Source organism: Dasypus novemcinctus, chromosome 6 (genome assembly GCF_030445035.2).
Source record: "Dasypus novemcinctus isolate mDasNov1 chromosome 6, mDasNov1.1.hap2, whole genome shotgun sequence".
Taxonomy (NCBI): Eukaryota; Metazoa; Chordata; class Mammalia; order Cingulata; family Dasypodidae; genus Dasypus; species Dasypus novemcinctus.
In genome coordinates, this window is record NC_080678.1 from 83,974,201 (window position 1) to 84,001,230 (window position 27,030).

General features: G+C 37.4%; 1 protein-coding gene across 6 annotated transcripts in view; it reads left to right on the plus strand.

The window, feature by feature from the left end:
• Nucleotides 1-27,030, plus strand: part of KAT6B (lysine acetyltransferase 6B) — a 199,500-nt gene that overhangs the window by 126,477 nt on the left and 45,993 nt on the right. For 2 of the 6 annotated variants that reach the window (XM_058299090.2, XM_004477381.5), the window contains exons 4-8: nucleotides 10,974-11,082; nucleotides 20,269-20,384; nucleotides 20,619-20,700; nucleotides 23,094-23,226; nucleotides 25,971-26,902. In XM_058299090.2, the coding sequence (XP_058155073.1) occupies nucleotides 10,974-11,082; nucleotides 20,269-20,384; nucleotides 20,619-20,700; nucleotides 23,094-23,226; nucleotides 25,971-26,902 (1,372 nt within the window). The remainder of the gene's footprint in view (nucleotides 1-10,973; nucleotides 11,083-20,268; nucleotides 20,385-20,618; nucleotides 20,701-23,093; nucleotides 23,227-25,970; nucleotides 26,903-27,030) is intronic. The other 4 variants (XM_058299092.2, XM_058299091.2, XM_058299094.2 and 1 more) reach the window with 2 other exon arrangements.

The window sequence follows — 27,030 nt, forward strand, 5'->3', positions numbered from 1 at the left end:
TTCCTTCCTGATATTGGTAATGTGTCTATTTCTTTTTCCTGTTCAGTCTAGCTAGGGGTTTCTAATAAAGTTAAACATATACTAAGCCTTATGATCCAGAAGCTCCACTCCTAGGTTTTTTATCCCAGAGAAATGAAAACATATCCACAAAAATACTTGTATTAGAATGTTCATAGGAGTTTTATTCACTTTAGCCCTAAACTGAAAACAATCTAAATATGGATCAACTATACAGAAAACTCTTTAAAAAAGAAAAAAGAAAAAACCACTCAGTAATAAAAATCAATCAGTTGATGCTATGTGCAACAATATGGAGGAATCTCAAAAACATGGCAAGTGAAAGAAGAACTACACAAAAGAATTCACTGTGTCTGTTTCTATTTATGTGAAGTTCTAGAACAAACAAAATTAAATTATGGTGGTAGAAATCAGAATAGTGGCTGCTTTGGGAGAGTAGGGACAGGAAGGGATTGTCTAGTTAGGAGGGGGAAGAGAAAACTTCCTGGGGTGATACAAGTGTTTTATATCTTGATAGGTATGTGGGTTACATGTGTGTATCTGTTTATTCAAAAGTCATCCAACTGTGCATTTCATTATACTTTAACAATACTTAAAACTTTAAAATTATATACATTAGTGAATGTGAAGATTCTAAATGGCCAAACATGTAAAATGTTTGCCCTCATTATTATATGCTGTTATTGTATCATTTCTTTTTTACCATTTATGTGTTAAAAAAAGAATATAATTTTTAAAATGATGAGAACGGACCAGGTACGAGAATATCACGTTCATATATTCAACAAATATTTAACAGCTACAGTGTGTATAGTTCTTTACTATGTGTGACAGTTAAGGTAAACCAAATGAGGGTCTCCTTCAGGGAGCTCACAGTATACTAAAGCTTTGACTTAAAATATGCAAAAATTTACTCATCTCACAAAAATAGTTAAAATACTGTTTTCTACCTGTAATATCCCCTTAGTAGGTTTCTGTAGGTCCTTAAAGTTCTAAGAAAGCAACCTTAAAAATTCTTGCCTGGGGGAAAATGTATCACATGAGATGTTTCTCCTCCTGGTCTTGCCAATAGCTTGCCTTATGCTTTATGCAGTTCCACACAGCCTGAAGAGATACTGTAGCACCAGAGAGCGGAGTCACTGAGATAATGCCCTGGCTTAAACATTAGTAGGTCTAGAGCCTCTGCCACAAACAGGATTTAGGGATGAGTCTTTCATGATGCAGAACTAACTCCTGAAAACCAGGTCAGAACTCTTTGATGTTTGGGTAGTAATTATCTAAGCAATCCTCTTTTCCTACTGTTTATGAATACTGTAATTGAAAAGGTCAGAGTATTCTAAAACCACAGAAACAAAAACAAGAAGTTAGGTGCATGGAAAGTCTGTACACCAGATGGGTTGCATACCCGTAGGGCAGCTGAGAATTAAATGTGGTAATGGAACTACACTGCTTTTATTGGTTCAGCGAGGACAGGCACTTAGAGTGCCCATTGTGTTCTGCTTGGCATACTTTGGGTGATGAGTAAACATCAGTTAATTCATGGAACAATGAATATTAGTTAATTAATATTCACAATATTAGTTAACTCACTGAAGAGCTGCCCTATAAATCTCTGTGAATGTGGAACATTGTGGGTGGGGTATTGATCCTATTATTGAGAAAGTGATTAAACATGTCACTTTTCTGGCTTGTTAATATTCACCTACCTGTGTCTCATCCCCTCATTCTTCTTCCTGTTTGGATCACATTATCTTCTATTCAGTTGCCTGTGTCTCCTCTGAGCATTTTTGCCGGTTTCTCTTATTAGGGTTGACAATAAGAATATCTGTGTTCCCGCTGTGCCAAGGCAGGGTTGTTAGCACCACATCTAGATTAAAAGGATGTCTTGAAAACTGCTGATTTGCTATCCTTTAATCTATGCCTTACTCCTATTCCTCTAGCCTTACTTAGAAGAGAGTCCCTTTTGCATAGATGATTTGCAATATAGAATTTCTCCCAATGGCACACGTTGCATTTTTCCTCAAAAAATTTAGCGCCAGAGTTTTCCTATTCTTTTATTGTTCTTCCCATCATTAAGATAGAATTTCCACCCACATTCTTGTCAGTTTTCTTGTCCTTAAGAAATGTGGTCTCTAAGTTTGGACCTGTTTTAGTCAAAGTTCTTACAGCACTGAGGCTGTGTATCACTAAAGGAACCACTAAAGATTTGTGACACTTGAATGTGACTTGATTTTAAAATTCCATTTTTCTAAATCTAGACCAGGGTTTATATTGCTAATATCGTGACATGCTTACCAAAGAGAACAGTTTGCAAATCCAAAGCAGACTTCCTATAACTATGTGTTGAATTTCCAGCTGTGTTGAATCAGACTTTGATCCCTCTTAAGAAGATAAATGCAATATCTGCAGTTTCTAATGGTAGGGGAGGAGGAGAGACTTCCAGATGAAATCTTAAAAGCCAAGTCCCTGTCCAGATAAGAAATTGAAGGCCCAGGAGAAAGCGGTTGTTTGATTGTCCTTTTTTCAAAATTTGTCTGCTTCATCTACCAAACACAAAAAAATAAAAACAAATGCTTTGCTATTGTTATAATGCAGTGTGCAGAATTAGATTTGTTTCCTTCCAATGGAATCACTTTCCTTAATCAGCACTCTTACAAATGGCACACCTGCCTAATTAGGAACAAGTTCTAGCCCACAAGATACAGTGTGTTTCATTTAACTCTCCACAACTGATAACTGTTGTGACAGATATTCTTAGAAAATCCATCTTTTTCTCCTCTTCATTTTCCTTTGTGGTTAAGCTTTTATTATTTTATGCTTTTGAATCAGCCTTTGATTGTGGGAATTTTCCCAGTATGTGGTCATTGATAATTTTAAAAATTACCCTTTAAATGAAAAAAAAGTGACACATTTTTATGGATATGTGTAAGGGTTGTTTTTAAAATTATTTTATTATATTTTAATATTTTATTAGATTTTATTTGCTTTTTATCACCCTTCAAATGCAGAGAAGCCTAATCACTATATAGTGTGACAGGGAGGTAAAATACAGCAGTCACTATCAAGATCTCCATACATTAACAATAATAAATCCTCTTGCCCAGAGTAATACAGAAACTCAACCCACAGAGCCGGTGGGGATGATGTAGTGCTCCCTTACAGAACCAATTACCCACAGAGAAGTATAATGAGCAGGGGAGGTAATGCAGTAGAAATCTATACAGCAAGAGTAAATTTAGGGTGACATTGTTGCCTGTGTAAAGTCTTATAATAAGGCTATCTCCAATTAACATCTGGAAAAACTATTTAGGCACTGCTCAGGTTGAAATTCATGAAGGAATTGTATCAACAGTCTGAGGATAATACAAAAGGGTGCATGAGTGTAGATAAAACATAGGCATGTCACGAACAGAGTTCTGTTCTGCCCCGAGGGATCTTCAGAGGTGATGCTAAGAGAGAATGCTGGTCCCGAACCTTCTTGCAGAGGGATGGCTGTCCTGCCCATAGCCACAGCAGATGCCGCTGGGAACCAGATAGTGCTCCTCACAATAAAACGGTTTACATCATCACAGGAAGCCCCTCCTTTTAGAATTAGTCTATTTCTGAAGACCACATCTTAAGTGGATTGCTGTAAAGAAAAATCCTGTGTGTATGATCTATGTCCTAATTAGGAGTGGGCTTTGGCTTTATCTGTTCAGATATCAACTTATCAGTTGGGTAAGTGGGTTAAGTGGCAAAATAATGAAGTCTGGCTCTTCATTAGGTAAGTATCAAATAGATACTTGTGGGGGAAAAAATTAGTGTGCTTTTAAAATCAACAGGAACAATTTTCAGCCTCTGTTGTCACAGTGTCATCAATTGCAAGGTTGGGGAAAGTCATTTCTTACCAATAATAAAGCACCAAAGTTTAAAAGTATTTCTTTTTTGACATAGTTTAGACAAACTTATGCTCTTGTTATACTTTTGTCACTCTCACTGCAACCTATTCATCTTGGGTTCTTTCCTAAGAAGGAAAGAAGGGTAGGGGGAGACAGACCTAGTAACTAGTGACTGTGCAGGGTCTCACATCTCTTACATACAACCTATGTTGACGATTGCTGAGAGAGCCTTAATAATTAATATGTATGGTAGTGGTGAGATACTTTTCCTCCCAGCTGATTTTTTGTTTTGGTTTTGTCATGTCAGGTTATACCCATGGGAGTATACTGCAAAAGTAAATGTCACTCATTATGCATGTTAGAGTAGAAAAAAGCCCTTTAGAATAGACAGTGATGGAGCCTGCCTTGCCATTGATGGTTGCTTTACACATCATTTTGTAGTCATTAAGGTCTCTGTGAAAATAAAATTCAATATTTCTGAGCCTGTTGAACCAGAGGAACAAGTTCTTAACCTCAAGACAGTTTGATCATTTGCTCATTCATTTATTCAACAATTATACTTTCAATGAACAAAGTCTCTGCCTCATGATGGAGCTTATAGTTGAGTAAGGGAATAAAATACATAAATAAATAGTGTATAATATGCGAATTAGCGATAGGTGCTGTGAAGAAGAATAAACCAAGCTATGGAGAACCTAGAGGGGTGTGGGTAGATTGCAGTTTCAGAGAGGATGGTGATAAGGTGATTGTGGCATTAAGTGCAAAGGGAAATGAAGAACAAACCACCAAGAAAGCAAAAAGCAAAGGACTTGGAGTCAGCAGGCTGGATCCTCTGGCTTATAGTTCTATGGACATAGAGAGGCATTTCACTTACCAGAGTTCTGGAGTTATGGAAAATTGAGTTGTCTGAGCTCAACTGTAGAGAACATTCTCCAAAGATGCCACTTCAGGGTTAAGGATTTATGCTCATCTTCGTCTGCTTTTGTGGTATTATTCAGTTAAGATTTTATATTTGTTAGTGCTTTTCTTCCTATGACATCTTTTACTTTTGGCTTTCCTTCTATTCAATCAGTTACAGGCCTCTTGGCTCTTAGTAGGACATTTTCTACCTTGTGGTACTCTCTGATTAATTGAATTTTTTAAAAATCCTCTAAGATTAACATTTATCACAGGGCTCAGAGAATCAAAGTGTTTCATAGAGTAATTTAAAAACTCGAGAACATCATTTGTGCTGCTGTTTTCTAAGAACTTTAAGTTGTTTGGTCTTGTTTTCATAGCCACAATGAATTTTCAATAGTTGTAACAACATTTGAATAGAATTTTATAGTTTACAAAGTACTTTCACATACTCATTTGGCATTTGAACTTTAGCAAACCTAGAGCTAGACAACATGGATGTTATTGTGCCCTTTTATAGTAGGTAAGGAAACCTGAGTCTCACTGAACAGAATTTAAATCCAGTTCCTTCCATGATGCAAGTGTGAATGATAAATGAAAAATGCAGGATTGTTGTAAACACTTGTAATTAATAAAATGGAATGTTTTCTAAATAGCTTCAAGAAAGTTGGAGATGATTCAAGGGGCTGGTAGAGCTATAGGGGATTATCAAAAGAGCGGGGTATCCCTCACCACCATGAGTAGACACCAGGGGTTGACCTACAAAACCCTGTTTTGTGTCTTTGTCAGGAAGAGGATATGAGCCTGGATAGGTGCTGATCTAGTACATGAGTTTTCATTTACTTAGACTAATAAGACACCTCAGGGCAGAAGCAAAAGTAACCATAGAAAAATGTGAAGCTTCTCTCCTCTATGACGTTATGCCCATTTGTTTTGTAAGTTTACAACTTATATTATATACTTACTGTTTTTGTATGTTCATGGATGAGCGAAATACTTCAATTTTTAAATGAAAGCAAAAAAACAAAAATAAAATAAAGCTTCTCAAAAATTTATTGTTCTGGATTTGAAGAATGTTTTCTCGGAAAAGACTATTTGATGTTGAGATTCAGAGTCCTGAAGACTCTTAAAATGTCCTTCAAGTATGTTAGAATCAATAGAATGTTAGAACTGAGAAGGGCCCTAAGAGATAATCTAACCATAGAACCATTAAAATATTTGATCTGGAAAGGACTATTGAAGAGTCCCAGCTCCCCAGCTTATGAGAGGCTGCTTTCTACACTGTGGCATCTTCACCATCCCTAGGGGGCCCATCTGGCCTCTCAGTGATCTCTGCTGATAGCAGGGGCCTTTAGAAACTTCCTCTAGAAGAATCCATTTCACTGCCAAACCACTCTCTTAGAAAGTTTAACTCTCACTTTGACAACCTAAGTTAGTCCAAGTTTTATACTCGGAAATCATGGAGAACAAACCTGATCCCCCTGCCTGGATGAAGACATAAGTTTATCCCTTCCAAACAGTCTCTCCACGGCTAAATAATCTCAGTTCCTTCAACAGGTCATAAATTTTGTTTTGTTTTACAGTTTGTTTGAATCATGATCAAGACAAGGTCCACACATTGCATTTGGCTGATAATGCCTTTTAAATCTCTCTTAATCTGTTGGTTCTTCCTCAATAATATCTCTATCTTTTCCTCTCCATTTTCCCCTCTCCCTTTTAATTGATTTGTTGAAGAAACTGGGTCATTTGTCCTCTAGAATTTTGGTGCATTGTACCCCTTGATGTATAGATTAACATGTTCCTCTGTCCCCTGTGTTTTTTATGAATTGGTAATTGGATTGAGGTACTTAATTTTGTAACTGTTTGCAATCTACCTATGTAGTAGCTCATTCTAGATCTTTCCTTTTTTTGAGAATGAAAGGGGTGCTATTTTATTTTTTCTCTAGCTTTTTATTTGGAAAAGTTTTAAAAGTACAGAACAATTGGAGGAATATTATTTTACATAGATTCACCAACTGCTAACATTTGGCTACAATTGCTTTGCTTTTTCTCTCCCTTTGCATATAGGTATAAAAACACAAAGGTTTTCTTCCTGAATCATTTGCAAATTGCAGACCTCAATACTTTACTCCTTAACATTTCAGCACTTAGATCTCCTTAGAACAAGGACATTCTGCTACATAACCACAATTATGTACATTCAATAAATTTATATTAATATCCGGTTTTTATATTATCTAATGCATGGTGCATATATAGATTTCCCTCATTATCCCAACAGTGTCCTTTATAGCCATGGGTGTTTTGCTTTGTTTTGCTTTAAATCCAGAATCCAATCAAGAATGGGGAATTGTGTTTAGTTTTCACGCCATATTATTCTCCTCTAGAACAGTGGCTTGGCACTTTTTTTGGGTCTTACATGCCATTAATATTTTTTGAAGTCCAGGACAGTTGTTTTACAGAATGTCTCTCAATTTGGATTTGTCTGATTGTTTGGCACTTGTTTTACAGAATGTCCCTCAATTCAGATATGTCTGATTGTTCCTGGTGATTAGATTCAGATTAGATGTTTTTGGCAAGAATACTGCATAAGGAATGCTGAATCCTTGCGCAGCACCCCTTGCGCAGGCTGCCCCATATTGGTGATGTTATGTTTGATCAAGGGAGTGTCCACTAGATTTCTTCATTGCAAAAGTACCGCTTCCCACTGTAGCAATCTATGGCATATTAGTGGTTGACTTTTTAATCGTTTTAAAAAGCATGTGCTATTGGTCATGGGAGAAATTGGATGGAAGAAATTAGGAGTACATTAGTAAAGAATTATTGCTACTGATGGAAAGATAATTTTAAAATATTTTGTTTTTTCCTGAGGGCTTTCTTTTCTGAGAAAGGAGAGAAGAGGAGGGTAGGTAGCAAAGGTGAGAAAAGGGCTGCAGGAAAGACAAGACCTTTAGGTTTGAATTCCAGCTCTACACTTAAACCTGTGCAACTTTAGAAAAGTGGCAACTTCCCAGATCCTCAATTTCTTCCTTAAAATGGGGGTAATAATATACATCCCTTGCAGAGTTGTTAAGATGATTAAATGAAATGGTATATGAACAGCTTCTAGCCGTAGAACTGCCCAAGATCATTGCATAGAAGATGAGGAAAAGGTGCTTCCAAAGCAGAGTTAGCATAGTTTGCTGGATATTTTCATCATTAGACCTATCCGTGGGCATTAAATTCTCAGGATTAGTTTGAAATATTCAGGCGTAGTGATGAGAAGACCTGATCAACAGGTTAGATGTCTCTGTGAAATTTCAAAGAACTAAAATCTTGGAGTTTGGTTCCATTTTCAGAACTCTTAAACATGACATGTCAGTAATGGACTTGTGTAGAATCAAGCTGCCACTTACTCATACTTATGTCTGGCTGCAATCCATTTTAATCTATTATAAGGGATTATTTTTTGAAACAGTTTATATGTGGCCTGATTGAGAGTGGTGAATCATAATGATTCTGTGACCCATTTACATGCATTACTGTAAAAATTTCATTTCATACAAGTGACAATTTTTTAAAGTTAATTAGACTCAGCTACACTGAGGTTAGCAAAAAGTGCTTTGAATTATCAATAATTCAGCAGGGCAGACATTTCTGTATAATGCAGTGGTTTTATAGAGTATTGTGAGATAGTTATCCTTGAAATAAATGGTTGTGAGCTCTCATCAGTGAGGTGGGGTTCACTTGAATGTAGTGTGAAGGGATAACGTCTATACTTTCTATTATTGGGCAGAGTGTGGGGCATCAGTCTTTCTGGCCATGAACTACTAGCAACCTTTGTCCTTTGTGTTACCTTTAGTTAAAAATGAAAAAATGAGCTTGAATGTTGGCTGATGGCCATGTCTTTCTTACAGCTAAAAATCATCTGGGAAAGAAAAATGGGATTGTCGATCTGGATTTATTTCATTGCATGAATGATATGTGACATTTTGTAAATTATTTATCACCTGCAAGGATAGCAGCAATGGCTTGAACACTGTTATAGCAAATGAAAGCAGGAATCCCATTAGTACAAGGACTGAGTTTTAGCTAGAATCTATCAAGGGAATGTTGTCACTTTAAAACCAGATTGTTCTTTTAATTGCTATTTAAAGGAACAAAAGTGTTCCCAGGGTACTGCAGTTGAGCAGTTGCAAGTAATAACTATGGATCCATAATTATGCAGTGCTGATTATCTGGCATTTAAAAAACTGTGGCTGGAGTCAGTGACCAATTTCTTATAGCTTGTCTTTTCTGGTGTTTCCAGCACAGAGTGTTTTATAACTGTTTTTTTTTTTTTTTTTGCCAGGGCTACAAAAATACATTTGCATTAGCTACCTCAGAAAGTAAAGCCTGCTCATATCAAAAGAGCAAATTAAACTGAAAATAAGAGTGAGATAATGTATGCTCATTTTGGAAGATAAAATCAATAGTCACATTGAAGAATTTTATAAATGCTTGGCTAGAAGATAAATTCTGATTTTTGATGACATGTTGTCACAGTGAACCAGTACATTTGTTGAACTCATAATACCCATTTGAAATATTATCTTAGAGATGAGCATGGTTTGTTTTAAAGCTAGCATACATTAATAGCACTCAAAACCATTTTCCATGCCAACTGTGCACCAGGTAATGTATTAGCCAATTGAGAGAAAGTGAATGAACAAATGAGGTGTATATTGGGCCTGCAGCTTTATTCTCTGCCAATATATATATGTGAAAAGTTAGATTTAGCAAAATCTTGTTTTTAATTAACATTAGAAGACATTTCTGGTTGGGCTGGGTTTTCTTACCTTGTGTTCTTGATTCATAGATTCAAATACAAAGATGTCATAGTAACATTCAGATGGCTAGCAGATAGCATGTCTGAATATGCAATAGAATGTTAATTTTCAGGCAGTTTGGGCTGTTCAGAACAGTCTGACCCGATCTGTAGGCACAGTCAGCTATTCATGTGGATGGGAGTGGTAAGTTACAATGGAGACACTAAAATATATGCAGATTTATACATTGTTAAAAACAGTCTCCATGGTGAGAGTAAAAGGGTGCTGGGGGTTAGACAAATGTTTTCTCTTATGAAGTGGTCATGTCACAGAATGAGAGCTGATCTCCTTTGTGTGGCATGTTGCGGTTTACTGAAGACGTTGTACCAGAAAGGCCTTGCTAATGGTCTTTAAATCTTCTTGGGTATCCCCATTGAAATTTTTTTTTATCCCCCCCACCCCGCCATGACTTGCTTGCTGTCTGCTGTTTGTGTCCATTCACTCTGTGTTCTTCTGTGTGTCTGTATTTATTTATTTCATTTTTATACACACACCGCCCCCCACCCAGGGCTTGCTTGTTGTTTTTGCTCTCTGTGTCCATTTGGTGTGTGCTCTTCTGTATTTTTACTTGTCTCCCTTTTTTGTTGGGTCACCTTGCTGAGTCGGCTCTCCATGGCGCTTGCGGGCTGGCGACACTCTGTGGCGCCTGCAGGCCGGACAGCACTCCACGGTGCTTGCGGGCTGGCAGCTCTCCGTGACTTGTGGGCCAGCCTGCCTTCACAAGGAGGCCCTGGGACGTGAACCCAGGACCTCCCATATGGTAGACGGGAGCCCAACTGATTGAGCCACAACCGCTTCCCTCCCCACTGAATTTTAAACTCCTTGCTTAGTTCTAACTCTATTATCATGACACCTTAAAACATACCAGTATTTTATGCCAAATATTGAATAGGTGATTAATGGTAACTTCCATTACAACATTTGATAGTTTAAACAATCCTGACCTAACTATATGAAATTCATGGACTATATTGCTGAATAGATTAATCAATTTATTATAGGCAGATAGATTGTGGGAACAAATGAGATTTGAAATGAATCCTTAATAACACAAAGGATTCCCATTTCAGGAAGCTATATAATATGTAAAGGTCTTTCATTGGTTTAATAAAAATTACTTGTAATCTGAGTCTTATACACTGCATTTAATGGTATTAATTTGGGTAATACTTTAGTATAAAATAATCCAAGAGGTTTTTGTATTAGCAGAAAATATTGATTTGAATACCGTATTCAGCAGTTTTTCTTTTTAAAGAACTATAAGTTTTTTTTACTTGTTTTAACTTTTGAAATGGAGAACTAACAGTATTTTATCATTTTAATTTTATCGTAGCCTCGTGCCGATCCCATTCCCATATGTAGCTTCTGTTTGGGGACTAAAGAATCAAATCGTGAAAAGAAACCAGAAGAACTCCTCTCTTGTGCAGATTGTGGCAGTAGTGGTAAGTGGGTATTTCTTGGTATGTTTGTATCATGACTCCTCATTATTATAGTTCATACTATTTAGCAAAAATATATTTGTTATTTAAAGCAGTTATTTGGTTATAGCATAGATTTTTAAAGTAAAGGGAGGTAGAAGGAAAAAGGTAAGTGTGAGTGTATTGGTACTGACATCAATATTATGGTATACATTTATATACTTTATATTAATGTTTATAATTAAGCTTTGATTACATAACATTGGTAATTATAGGTGAATTCAATGTGGAGAATTTTGAACTTTCAGCTGACTACAACTGGGCTCTCTTTTGCTTTCTAAAGTCTAAAGTCTCAAATTTAAGAGATATTTGAGTTAAAGTATATATAGTGTTTCAGGTCATAACAGCTACTAGTGAAGTGTAATATTACAGCCCAGCTCTCTGTGACTCAGAAAGGAAAAAAACAGTGTTCTGGAAACTGCAACAATAGAATAAAAAAATCACAAGGCATGAAACAAATTCAGATTGTCTGTAATAAGACAGGGAAGAGTGGTCTGTACAGAAGGTGTTGTTGAAATTAAGGATTAGCTGGGTAGGCGCTGTACTATTGACAACTTGCAATCCCAAATGCTTTCAAGGTAGCTCTCACCTCTGCCTTTTTTTCATCGAAAAGAGACCACACCTCCAGTTTTATAACAAAATTTTAAAAGGCAAATTGTGCTTACTTTGAAAGAATTTGTTTTACTGGCCAACCTTCCTTCTTGTTTAATAGGTGATAACTGCCTACTGACATTTATCAGTCAACAGATTGGTAGTTACTGGACTTGAAAAAAATTAATCTCTTTATATTAGTGATTTCCTCTTCTCGACTAATGAAACACCCTTCCAAAGTATTATTTTAAAATTTATGATTATTTCTCAAGTTATGTCCAAAAAAAGAAAACAAACATAAAAACCAAACCTGCAAAGCACCATAGAGTACTCTCTTTTAGAATGTCATTATAGTATAGTGATTAAGAGCAAATTCTAAAGCCAGCCATAGCCCAGCTCTTCTACCTTGAGTTACTTAACCATCTGAACCTCAGTTTCTTCATTAGAAAACTGGAGATAATGGTAGCGTTTACCTCTTGGGTTTTTTGGGAATTAAACTAGAGAACACAGGCAAATAAATAGCTGAACACAGGGTCTACAATAGCTATGGCAAGTATACAATAAATGCCAGCCGTTGTTATTACTTGACATATTTGATTTTGTTGTCCTTGATTGCTGTAAGAAATTTTAAGTTATATCCCCAACTATAACAGCATCTTGATGGTTGGATAAAGGAAATGTTTCAAATACTGAGGAATGACAGTATTGTGTGATGATTCTTGCTCCTCATGTGAAGGTTTAACTTGATAGGCCCTGTTGTATTTCAGCAGCTTTGGGGACCTGACGAGGAGGACAAGAGCCCTGGAAATAAGACATTTCAAACTGTGTTTGAGAAATGCATTCTGACAGTCTTTTTGATGGGCTTTACAGATTCATTAAAATTCTTTTACCTGGCCATGGAATCATGGATAGTGACAAAAGGGCATGGAAACATTATCTGTATGCTCAGTTTAATAAATTTCAACCCTACTATCTCCGTTTTATACCAATGAGATAGTGCCTAACTCATCAGTTCTGACTCTGTCGTTATCTTTTGGGTTTTCTCATGAGGCTCATTCTGAATGAATTATTCTTCTGTGTAACTTCCCAATCAATTTAGTGGTGTTCACTTGTCTAGGGTGTACCCTTTGTAAAACACCCTTCACGGTTTTATTTCTTCAGTATCTGTTCGTCTGAGTGCCTAGACAGATTAAAGATGTACTTAATGTGGGAAGAAAAGTTCCTTTCATATATTTCCTTACCTCTAGCAGCGGTTTATAAGGAATTCAAGATCATTATCTTGTAGATCATAGCTTTCAAGGCCTTCTTCACAGGGTATGAAGGTGTAATTCTAAACAGGTAGATCTTAGATTTTCTGATGTAATCAATCTCCCTTCGTCTTTCCCAGATTGAAGACCTGCCAAAGAAGAGGTTTGATCTCCTTTATACTTTGAGGTCACTGAATTTTTTTGCCTTTAAGTTTCTTAATTGTGTTCATAGTTTTTCAGGTCAAGCTAGGGGTATGTAGTTGTAGTGTTGTTTTCTCTTTTCAAAAACACCCTCGTTTTCTCTTTTAACAAATGGAAAAGAATGAATTAAGGATACTGTCCACAAAGGCTTTGTAGCTAGAGTCACCTTAGCCAGTCTCCCCCTCTTCCTTCAGGTAGAGAGAGCCAAAGACTTTGGAGTCCCCTGCAGAAATTTAAGCCCTAGGGTTACCATGCCCCTTTGTTTGGGATAGAGGATGGCCTGGAACGTTCCTCTGAACTCTGCAATGGAATCTGGCTCTAGTGTTGAGGTTCACTGAATCGTCTCCTCAGTTCACTGGACCAGTCTGAATTTGGCTGCTTTAGTAAAAAAAAACTGTTGTTCCTAACTCAGGGAGATGCTTTGTAGACGTTTATTTCATATGATAGATTGGATGGATAGACTTGGTTGTTGTTTGTTCATCTTCGAATAAAATTAAATATGTCTCATTCTAGGGGCCTTGGGGATTTTTAAATTATACTGCTCTGTTCTGTCACCTTGGTAATTATAGGGGGGGGGAATTAATATCCTGGCATGGCTCAGCAGTGCCAGCTTCACAGTCCAGTCCATTTTCTCAAGTGGGAATTACAGATTGTTTGGTATCCCGTGTTGGCCTTATGGATATGGCCACTTTCTCACACTCAGAAGGATCCATCGGTTCTAGTGTTGAATTGAGACTGTTTATAATGATCAAAGGGATTCCTAATGTAAGATGTTTATGTGAAAAAATACCCACAGCAGTATAAAACCAGAAAAAGGAAATATACTTGGCAGCCCATAAGGAAGATTGTTCCTAAATGTGTTTGCCATATGTGTCCAATGCTTTATAGTAGCCTCTATCTGAAGTACCATTTGTATGATGTCACATTTAGAATCTGCTTAGATTTCATAGCTGTGAGTAATAAATGTTTCCTTCTGCTTACATCATAAAGTAAATCCAATTAGAAATTTCTCTATTTTAAAGATGACTCAGTGTTGCAAATGGGCAACATTTTAACTATTTTTATTTTGCTGCTAAAAGTTCTTATTAAAACAATAACTCATGTTTGTGTGTAGTAAAAATGTGAGGTGCATAGTGCAGGGAGCCCCAAATGTGGTATTTCCAGCCCATTGTTCCGGTTCTCTTTGCTGCTTGCTGGCTATGTAATTCTCATTTTCCTGACCTGTAAAATGAGGGGGATAGTGTCTGTACCAGTCTCCGCACGGCTGTGGGGAGGCTCCAATGAGATCATGATGTGAAGATCATCTAAAGATGATCTTCTAGACATGAAGATTGTCTAAAACATTAGACAAACAACGAAAGATTATTCTGACCACTAATAATACAAATGTGGGAATCATTAGATCGTCTTCAGGTCTGTGGAAATGTTGGGAGTAGGAAGTGATTTTACTTGACTTTCATGGATCAACCTACTTTGAAATTAACACTGTTATATTCTCTTTGCCTCATTAAGACCAAATTATCTTTAATTAGCTTCACATAAGTATTAGATATTATACCAAATGAAATTTTGTGTCTGCTACTCAGATTGCTGGGTGGTTAAATCTTACTTACAGATGAGTTGTATGCATGTGTGTTTTCAAATTAGCAAATCTAAGATAAGTGTACAGTTCAAAATTACCACATCATTCTAAGTGGAAGCTCATTGAAACTGGAAGAAAGGCTGCTGTGATGCAGCTGGGAGAGTTGAGAAAAATCACCTTCATACGATAAACGGAGCAAGAGCTATGGGGTAGATAGAGTGTCAGCCCTCCCTTGGGAGACCTGAAGTCTTGTCTCTCTTTGTGTGTTAAATTTGAACAAAACCTGCTTGTCTTCCAGAGGGAGCTCATAGGTGCAGTATGTGGATAAATAAGGATATAAAAAGGATTGCTGGTTTCTTAAGGTAAATGTGGAAATGCCCCAGGGAGGATGGTTGGTTAGTCATTAAGTTTCACGCTGACTAGACACTGATTTCATAATTAGGTTGGGAAGAGCACCCTTGACTAGAAGGAAACCCAAAGATAGAATCCAAAAAGGAATAGAATAGGTGGGGAGAGGAGGAGGAAGGATGGGTCAGCCCCCCATCCCCAGAAGCCCAAAGCAGAATTGTCATCCATGAAGGAAAGTGGGAAGCAGATATCGTGCTTTTAGCCTTTTTACCTGAAACTGTGCTTGTCAGCCTCCTTATAACCAAATCTAACAGTTACTTTTTCCTCTTTATCAAAATCTGATGGACATCTTTCAGTCCATACTGGATACTCCTCTCAGCCATAATTGACCTTGTTGAGAATTCTTTTTCCCAAAATTTCTCTTCCTTTGGCTTCTGTGGCACCATATTTTCCATGTTTTTCTCTCTAGCACCTGCTCGCATATCTTTTATGAGCTCTCTATCCTCTGTCCATTCGCTAAGTATTTCCTCAGGTATGTCCTTGGGCCTGTATTCCTTATTTTGTTTCATGGCTTCTCCTGAGCTCCAGACATTAGATCTAAATGTCTACAGAACTTCTTGGACGTACTATAGGCTCCTCAAAGTTAATACCCAGAACAGCTCACCAATCTTGCACTGCTTCCCACATGCCAAAAAATAAAAAAATAAAAACAAACAAACAGTATCTACTCCCACCGAATGATTTCCCATTTCAACAAATGGCACACCATTGGCCATTCATTCAGTTTCACAAGCCAGAAATTTGGACCCAATCTTATCTCCTCCTTTGCATCATTCTCTTGCACCAATTAATCACCAAAACCACACTGATTCTACATTTGAATATATTCATCAACTTTTCCATACCCAATCAACCCCACTCACTTCTGCTTCCTAAATCTAATCTTGACCCTCTTTCCCCTCACCCATTTTCCATACTATAGCCTAAGTTACCTTTTAAAATTATAAATGTGATCACAGAATTTCCTATCAGTTACCAGAAGGAAAAATCCAACTTCTTTAATATAGTCTGAAAGATTCTTCTAGATTGGGCTCCTATTAATTCCATCCCACATCACTATTCCCTTCATCTTCTGCATCCTAGTTATTTTTTTTTTTTTTTAAAGATTTATTTATTTATTTAATTTCCCCCCCTCCCCTGGTTGTCTGTTCTTGGTGTCTATTTGCTGCATCTTGTTTCTTGGTCTGCTTCTGTTGTCGTCAGCGGCACGGGAAGTGTGGGCGGCGCCATTCCTGGGCAGGCTGCTCTTTTTTTTTTTTTCACGCTGGGCGTCTCTCCTCACAGGCGCACTCCTTGCGCGTGGGGCTCCCCCACGCGGGGGACACCCTTGCGTGGCACGGCACTCCTTGCGCGCATTAGCGCTGTGCATGGCCAGCTCCACACGGGTCAAGGAGGCCCGGGGTTTGAACCGCGGACCTCCCATATGGTAGACGGACGCCCTAACCACTGGGCCAAAATCCGTTTCCCTGCATCCTAGTTATATTGGACTTCTTTCCTTTCCTTGAATTTACCCTGTTCTCTTTCTGTGCACATTCCGTCGCCCTTTTGCCCACCCCCATTGGTCACAGATCCACTCTTTTGGAAGGCTGTCCCCTAACGTAGATTCTTCCATAGCCCTGATCCATACCATCATCACACATTAATGTTAATTCTTGTTTGATGTTTATCTTTCCTGCTAAACTATATGATTGGAAATGCTGGGAACCACATCTGTCTTTTTTCTCACTGTCTCCAGGATTATTAAATATTAGTTGAAAGGACAGATGGACAGAATGTCAGATAGTCAGCCCAAGGGACCCAGTATCTAACTGTATGTTAGTTTTTTTATTGTCATGTAACAAATTACCACAAACTTAGTTAGTGGCTTAAAACAACTCAAATTTGCTATCTTACAGTTCTGTAGATCAGAAGTCTTGACATGGGTCTCACCAGGTTAAAATCAAGGTGTTGTCAGGGCTGTATTCCTTTCTGGAAACTCTAGGGAAGGATCTGTTTTCTTGTTCACCTGGGTTGTTGACAATTCAGTTCCTTGTAGGACTGAGATCCCATTTTCTTGTTGGCTGTCAGGCAAGGGCCGTTCGGCTTCTAGAAGCCCACCCACGGTCCTTGGATCATGGCCCCCTTCTTCCATCTTCAAAGCCAGCCACAGTGGGTGCAGTCCTTTTCATGCCTCAAACCTCTCCTTCTTCTGTCCCATCTCTAATTCAGCTAAGAAAGGCTCTTGCTTTTAAGGACTGATGCAATCAGATTGTGTCTACCCAGATAATCTATGATAATCTCCCCCTTTTAGGGTCTGTACCCCTAGTCACACAATAGGGCAAAGTCCCTCTTGCCATGACAGGTAAAATACTTACAGGTTATAGGAATTTGAGTGTAGATATCCTTGGAGGACATTATTTTGATTATGACAGAGCCTATATTTTCTTCTCCCTTAGTACTTCATCCAAAGATCACTTCTACCATTTGTGGTCCCGTTATTATTATGTTATTTTTAATTTTTAATTTTTTCATTTTACTTGGGTACTTGGTTTTAGGCTAGATAAAACTACTCTAAGCTACTGATGCTTAATTGTTTATATAGTAAGAATGCTTGAGTAAATGAATATATATATATTACAGCTGTCACATCTGATAAATTATAAGCCACAAAAATAAAACAAATTCCAGAAGACAAACCACCAAGAATTGTCTCAGCATAGAGAACTAGAATTTTAGAGAAAATTATTGGGTTTATGCCCCAGAATGGACTGTAAGAAACTATATTATTGATATTATATTATCCATTATTGATATTATAGTATCAATAATATATATATCATAATATATCAATAGCATTATTGCCCCCAAAATGGACTGTAAGAAATTATATTATCAATAGCATTATTTTCTTTTATCTCATTTTTATAGACAAAGCATATCAAGGCTCAGTTACAGTCTTTTCTGTTAGTTTAAAATTGGCCATGAGAAAATAAAATGGAAATGTTTCTTCACCCTTCAGCATCCTTTGCAGAATCAAAGAAATTTAGAGCTGGAAGGGATCTATGGTCAATTCTCTTGGGCTAAATAGTCTGAAGAGTTTGGAATTTGGCAAGGTAGCTTAAATGGTAGAGGTGAGATTTGCTTCAAGTGAGAAAAAGCATTAGGAGGAAGAATATTCCTTGCTCATGATTGAAAATGGCTGAAATCCATTAATTTTCAAAATGTGTAATTATTAAAAAGCACTATCTTTCATAGGATATCTGTGAGAATAAATAGTAAATTGTAATAAGATGTGAATTACTTTAGTTACTGAATATTAAGCTGTAGGGTACAATAGCAGATTTTAACACAGAAAAATTTAGTGCATGAAATTGAGGTCATATGTGCCAGTGATGTATGACTTACAGGAAGTAATAAAAAAGGGGGAAAAAAAGAAGTAAATGGTATACTTTTAAGCTGATGGGACCTATTTTAAGAGTGGAATTTAAATTGCTGTTCTTTAAAAGTTGAGTTCCTTCCCCCCTTCACTATACTGGGGAAGAGGGGGAGGGGGAACCTGATCAAAGTAGACCGCTCCCATCCCCCTTTGGAGTGTATGTCTTAAAGGCGACAAGCAGGCTTTGTTTGCTGCTCCTGAGCAGACGGAGGTGCTTGATACCACTTTAATTATTTAAACTTATTCCTCTGCATTCATTTGAATGAGAGAAAGCCTTGTGAAAGAATGGTGTCATAGGTTAAATGTATCTGCCTGGGTGTCTCCTGCCTGAGATCATAATCCAGTGACAACATTTTTTTCTCTCGACATCTTAAATACAGATGTTTAGATTTTTTTCTTAAACTCAGGAATAGTGTGCTTTTATTAACGGTATCGATGATTGATTTTGAATGTTTTTACTTCAAAAAGCCAAATCTCCTGGTGGGTGGAATTTTATGAAGCACCTGTTATGCTTTAGGGAGGAGGGACTTTTTGGCAGCAACCCAAAATACATATTTAAACAATGAGCCTGCCAAAGTCAGGAAATTATAAAACAGTTTTTAAATTGCAGAATCTGCTTTTTTAAAAAAAATTTTATTACCCCTCAGGTTTCCTTTGCAGCTTGGCTATAAGTTCTTTCACATGGGATTCACTAATGTTCTTACAATTTTAAGACCAGATCTAGAAAAATAAAATTAAGTATAGCCATCTCCCCAGGTTTATGTGAAAAAAGACTATCAGATTTTAGACCGAACAGCCTTCAAAACATCTAGGCATACACTCCTCAGACCTTTTGGAGGAATCTATTACTTATTGCACCATCGCTCGGCTCTTTGAATTGTACCTCAGGGTCTCCAGTTTTCCTCTGTGACGTGAGTAGTTAAGAATTGGTGTGTGGAGAGTTGCTAGGTCAAAAGTGTACCCCAAGCAGTGTGGGAAAGCTGAATGCTCAAGAAGATGAGGAGAACCCTCTGAGGGTGTGTTCCATTAGACGTGGATCTTTCCACTTAACTGTCCCTCAGATTCACAGTTTCTGCTACTTCTTCCAGAATTTTAATTCAGGGACCTAGACAAAAGATTGGCCCACCAATAGGATATTCTTTGTGTATTATTAGTTTGTTTATATGTATGCATTTATGTATGTAGGCATTTGTAATTATATTATGTTAAGCAGCCCTACCCTGATTTTTTGTTTAGCTAATTGTTGTTTTTTAGTTTTATGATTTCATCACATACAGAGAGCGGGAATTGTCTGAACTCTGGCACTCCCCTCACAGTCCGGCAAATCAGAAACTCTGGGTAAATGGAGGTTGATGAAGTTGGTGCTTGCCAGTGCTCTCACAGAAGGCACAAGAGGGAAAATGTGATCTGAACATAAAATATCTTCAAGTACTCAAAGACTGTGATTAGAATTGGTATAAATTTTCCACAGTTCTCTGAGGGAAAACATTTGTATAGCCATTCCATTCCATATTGGTGTGGGGCTGGGGGGGTGGTGCGCAGAGCAGAAAACAGTCTGTGATCTGGATTCTCTGATCTTTTTCTGTTTTTCGAGTTCCTGAGGTTCTTGGGCTGGCCTCATCAAGTGTCAAATATTAGGGAACTGGGAGTTTAAGAGAAATCTATGCCACTGGTACCATAAAGCAATTTGCTTTTTATTCTTACAGGACACCCATCCTGTTTGAAATTTTGTCCTGAATTAACAACAAATGTGAAGGCCTTAAGGTGGCAGTGTATCGAGTGCAAGACATGCAGTGCATGTAGAATCCAAGGCAAAAACGCAGTGAGTATGTCTCCCAGGAGCCAGCCACCAGGCAATAGTTCATTTCAGTCCTGAGGTGTTTTTGTTTTTGTAGAGTATTTCTATTTCTTTTTCTAAGTTTTAACTACACATGACCAGCAGTAATTTTGGTGCTCCTTCATAATATTTCATTATTGATCATCTGAGAACATACAAATTTTTGGCCTTTTCCAGTTGGTTTTAGTCTCATTCAGTCTCTAATATGTTATGTTATAGGATAATATGCTTTTTTGTGATTCCTGTGATAGAGGATTCCATATGGAGTGCTGTGACCCACCACTTTCCAGGATGCCAAAAGGTGAACATTTAAACCGTATTAAAAATGCTTTTTATTAATTGATCATTAGCCTTGACCTGATGTCTGACAACTGAGAGGCATACAGTTTTCTTAAGCATTTTTTCATCCCTCCCCATCTTCCCTATGTTTGCAGGTTTAGCATAGGCTATAAAGAAAGGAGTGTAAAAGTATTTGGTTTGGGAAGTAATATATATAATAAAGACTCTAATTCAAAGTAATAAAAAGACCAGCCCTCTCCCTAAATGACTCCCCTATTAGAATTAGTTTAGATTGGGTAGGTAAAAAATTTAGAACACTCTCATGTTATTCAGTACAGTGTTCAGCGGTATGAAATCATGTTTTTGGTGATGGTGATAATGATAACTCCATATGACAAAAAGCCATCACATTTTTTCTCGGCCACTTGTTGATATTTTGAACGTGAGAGTCTGAACTATCTTGTAGCTGATTGTCTGATAATATGGATTTTCTTCTTTTTCTACTAAGTCAGCTTAGCTCGGCTTCTTTTTCTCATTTTACAAGGTAGTAAACATTTTAAAAATAAAATTCCCTTTTTATTGCAAAATTGATACATATTCATTGTAGAGACTTAGAAAATATAGGTGGGCAAAATGGAATAGAAAGACAATTCATTTGGAAATTCCTTGCTCACTCCCATTCCCATTAAAAAAGAAATGGAGCATTCTGTATGTGTTTTGGTAACCTTATTTTCCCGCTCCCCGCCCCCCCTTAGTAATAGATTGTAAGCATCCCCACATCATTAAATGTTCTCCTAAACATGGTTTTTAATGAGTGTGTAGAACTCCGTAGTAGAGAGCAGGAGCTACAAACTTGGTGACCATGGGCCACAATATGCTTTGTTGGCATTCTATTTTTTTTTTTTTTTTTTTAATTTGAAATTGAATCCTTTAGGTTGGAAGTGCATGCTTCATTTTTCCACAACCTACTCTCTTGTCCTACATTCTGGCTTGCTTCAGTCACATATATTACACCTGGGTGAATCTTGAAGGTATTTAATTTTGCATCCGCATGCATAAACAACCATCATTTATTTAACCATTTCTACTGTGGTGGGCATTACAAATGTTTCCAATTTTTTATCCACAATTATTTCCTTAAGATAAATTTGTATGGGAGGAATTGCTGAATCAAAGGCTTTGTACATGAAGGATTTCAATGTTCATACCAGCTACTAGTGTATAAGAATACCTGTTGCCATGTATTGTGGTCAACACTCACCATCACTGTATTTCATTGAGTCTAAGATACGTGTTGTTGTTTTATTAAATATTTTAACATTTTTGAGATTGGATACAGCTTATAGTCAACAGTGTCTTTGATTCAGTGAAATAAAATATAGTATTTAAAATTTTTACCAGTTTGGTAGTAGGAAAAAAGCGATCTTTGATCATTTTTTTCTTTTGAGTAATGAGACAGCATTTTTTCTTATGCTTATAGGCTTTGTTTATCATCCTTTGTGAAGTGCCTGTTTTTATACATTAATCATTTTTCTGTTGTTGTTTTCACCTTTTTCTCACTGATTTGCAGAAGGTCTTTATATTTGTATGTAGTTAAAGCCATGAATCTTTTTCTGTATGGCTTCAGTCTTAAATGTCAGTCATGCTTAGATTATATAAATATCCACATATTTTCCCGGTAGTTTTAGCATTTTATTTTTTCATGTTATAATATTTCATCTGCCTAGAATTTATTTTTGTAAAGGACAGGGACATAATTCTGTTCCTTCCAGATGGATAGCTATTTGTTCTATCACCAGTTATTGAATCATTTCATTCTTTCCCCGCTGATTTGAAATAGGACCTTTTGATATGCTGAATCTTTAGTCTCTGTAGGTTGTTAAATTCTTATCTCTGGACTTATTTCCCTATTGCAGATCTCTAGTTTTAATTATTATAACTCCACAGTACTTAAATTTAAAATTTAAAAATTTTATTTTATAGTGATAATGTTTTTAATGTTGAAAAATTCCAGAAAGAGATGATAAAACAAATATTTTCCTAGATGTTCCAGAAATTCAATGAATTGGAAATGTTGTCTTTTCCACACACGCACATAGCCATATATAGATCTCTGACAAGAGCAGGTTTTCATGTGTATTTATGTGGGGGGTAAGGTTTGGGGACATATTAAGAACAGCCTCCTGGAAGGGTTCTGAGATAAGGGCAGCCCACTGCTCTCATCACCTTCTCCCCAGGAAATTGACCTTTTTACTGATGGCTTCCTGAGGAGAATGACATGAGAGAATCTACTTTCTGCAGTAAAGTTCTACAAACAGGCATCCTTGGACAGCTTATTAAAGCTGCTGTGTATATTTAATATCTTCTCCTAAAATGAAACATTAAAATATTTCTCTCATATATATATCAATTCAGGGATGTGGATTTGCCAAGTCTGCAGACCAAAGAAAAAGGGAAGAAAACTACTTCATGAGAAAGCTGCACAAATAAAACGACGATATGCAAAACCCATTGGACGACCGAAAAATAAATTAAAGCAACGATTGTTGTAGGTTGAGATCTTATCAAAAGAAATCTTTTATGTTGTGCTTTAAATTATAGGTGATTGCAAACCAGCTCCCCCCTCCCCCTTAGATTCCGTTAGACTTTTTTAGCATCATTTTTACAAACTCAAGGGTGAGGAATATTTCTCTATTTGCATAAGATGTGAAAAATTTTTGAGAATAACATCTTTATAATTACAGTTGGCATTTTGGGGTTTCCTGTTGGTTGTAGCTTTGATTCTAAGGGACATTTTTCAAGCAGCAGAATGTAAGAATTGGAAAAGGTCGTTCAGCCTACTTTTTTACTGGCTGAGCATTAGAAGAGCTTACTGGTAGAAATATTCTTATAGAAATTTTAAAACAAGGGAGGGATTTGTCTAGGTCAAAGTCAAAGAGACCCTCTCTTCTTCTGATACTAACTTAGTGTAACAACTTTTTAAGATCCCGCTTATGAAATAGGAGCTTCTGAGAAACCTGCAAACGACTGTCCTGAAGTTTGCCCCCAAAAACTTTAGACAGCAACATTTGGTATGTGCACATGTGTGCAGACATATATGCAAAAAATATATTCACATTGACCTGCAGGTCTATTATGATAACCCAGTGTCCCCTATTCTGTTGCCATGTAGTTGCCATTAAAGCTCAGCAGAGCATTTAGCAGGAATTACCTGAAGAGAGAAGTAGAAAAAAGCTAAGGGATGAAATGGATAGGTTTTTTAACCTATGCAGAGTATAGATTTGACTGTCATTAAAAGTGCTTTTCAATGAAATGAGTAGACTTGCATATTTGAAGCAGTTCTGTCAGTAGACCTTCAGGTTTCCTGAAAGGGTCATTGTGATGTAGAAATGAAGAGGAGGGGCTCTGCACACAGTATGGACAATGCCCAAGAATATTACTCTTTTTACCCCTAGTTTTATCTGAAGCAGTTCACTTTATTACCTGCTCTCAAAAAGTAATATCCTCCAGTGACTTTATCTCCCAAAGGAGAAATATAAAATGCAGGCACCTTTCTAGAGTTTTCTAAGGAACTTTATGGGAACCCTTTAGCACATAGACATTTTTTAGTGAGATTTTTATTAATATTTCTAGAGGCAAACCTGAAAACTATTTACGACTAAAATCTCTCACGTTAGCATCATTTGAAGTAGAAATGAAATGTTTTTTGCATTCATCCTGTGTAAGCATTGTTCTCGAAATGGGACTGTATCCTCAGGGCCCAATTATAAAAAACAAATTAGGATATAAACTTTCTAAACAAAGGACACAGCTGAAAATTGCATCTGGCACCAATCCTAACTTATTTTTTGTCCAAAATTGTCCTTTGAGCTTAAGAATTTTTAAGGCAATCTAGGGAATTTTCCTTTTTTATGCTTTATAAGCATATTAGCCTTTCTAGGCAATCAATTCCAGATACAATCCAAACGCAGCATTCTGATGTGCCGCATTTTAGATTGGATGAGTTATTTATTGGTTATGTGTCTTCTAGTGACACTGGACATCTCCATCGTTAACCTGATTTGGCTGAATCAGTGGCACCAGGCAATGGCAAGCTCCTGGCAATTGAACCACCTCAGATGAGCCAACCAGCCTTGCCCTGCTTATAAACCGCTCTAGCCTCCCCTTCAGCAAACTACTGAAATTTGTTCATTCAGTCTTTCTGTTCAAGATGAGCACTAAAACATGCTATTCTATTTGTACTTACTTAATATATTTTTCTAATTTATTATATCATTTTCAGGATGCCATGTCTTCATTATTAAGCCTTCAGCTAAATTGATCATTTTAAAAGTGCTTTCTTGGGCCGCAGCACTGGCATAATTCACATGCAGATGTTCCCATTGTATTAAATTCTGCTGCAAAGTGGGTAGCTTTCCAAACCCGAGCCTGAGGTGAAGGCAGTCAGCTGCTATTCGTGTACACAGCTGCAGCTGCGATAATGGGGTGACTGCGCAGCAGGACGGGCAGAGCCCAGCATACAAGCAGTGTGCAGATGCTGGTGCCAAGTGTCTGATAATGGCCATGGTAAATGTGCTGCTTCTTCACCAGACTTTCCATGTCATGTCTGACCCGCTGTAGCTTTTCTTTAATCATTACTTCAGTTTTTTGCAATTGTTGTCCTTTTTTCAGCAATATTTTATTCTGTAACTAATTGTTTTCTCTCCTAAGAGAGTATCATTGGTTTTCTTATCATCCTAGGCATTAACTGCTAAGGGGGAGAAGGTATCTTTTAAGGTTTTCTCTACAAATTTTATAGATATACCCAAACTCTATTTACATAAATTTTCAAATTGACTTAAAAATTGCTCTTAATGAGAGATTAGATAAACTTATTCTTTTATATCCAGACAACACATTTGACTTATTTCCTTTAGTACTTTAAAAAAGATGTCTCAGGAAATCATAATTACTAGGGGGAACTCTATTTTAATTTAGTGATATTAAAGCATTGAACATGGTTTTAGTCTCTTCTGAATTTTTCATATTTTAGTGCTGTTGGGTCCACATGCATTCTTCCCAACACCTGTTGGAAGGGCACTGGGAGAATCATGGCATGCAAGTGCAGTTGCTGCTATAGTTTTAACAGAAAAAAACATCTAGGTGGTGGCACACACACAAAAGTAGTTCTTAGGGGTGCAGTTCAGTTTTTGACGTTTCAGCACATTGAAGGGACGAGTTGCTATAAAATTGCTTTTAGATATCTTTATCCTTCTTTCAACTGCTGATACTATTCTCTAAATTTTTGCCTAGGTCTGTAACCAGTGATGAAGGATCCATGAATGCATTCACAGGAAGGGGGTCACCTGGTAGGGGTCAAAAGACTAAAGTCTGTACCACACCTTCATCTGGTCATGCTGCATCTGGGAAGGACTCAAGCAGCAGATTGGCTGTTACAGACCCCACTCGGCCTGGTGCCACCACCAAAATCACCACCACCTCCACCTACATTTCTGCCTCTACACTTAAAGTTAACAAGAAAACCAAAGGGCTCATTGATGGCCTTACTAAGTTTTTTACACCATCACCTGATGGTCGCAGATCACGAGGTGAAATAATAGACTTTTCAAAGCACTATCGTCCAAGGAAAAAGGTCTCTCAGAAACAATCATGCACTTCTCATGTGTTGGCTACAGGTACCACACAAAAGCTAAAACCTCCACCTTCTTCACTTCCACCCCCAACCCCCGTCTCTGGTCAGAGCCCCAGTTCACAAAAGTCCAGCACTTCCACTTCTTCTGCCTCTCCCCAGAGTTCTTCCAGCCAGTCCAGTGTGCCCTCCTTTAGCAGTCTTACTAATAACAGCCAGCTGAAGGCACTCTTTGATGGACTTTCTCATATCTATACCACTCAGGGACAGACTCGAAAGAAGGGACACCCAAGTTATGCACCATCCAAACGTATGCGTCGTAAAACTGAATTATCTTCCACGGCAAAATCTAAAGCCCATTTCTTTGGAAAAAGAGATATTAGAAGTAGGTTTCTTTCTCACTCGTCCTCCTCCAGCTGGGGGATGGCTAGAGGACGTATTTTTAAAGCAATTGCTCACTTCAAGCGAACAACTTTTCTTAAAAAGCACAGGATGCTAGGCAGATTAAAATATAAAGTGACCCCTCAGATGGGGACCCCCTCACCAGGGAAGGGGAGCTTGGCAGACGGAAGGATTAAACCTGATCAGGATGATGGTAAGCAAAAGGTCAAAGCTCCAACCAAACCTGCGTCCCATCCCTTTTTCCCCAACCCTGGAAAAAAATATATAAATATATATATATATACAAATCAATTCCTATTTGTCACATAGGTCTTAGCTATT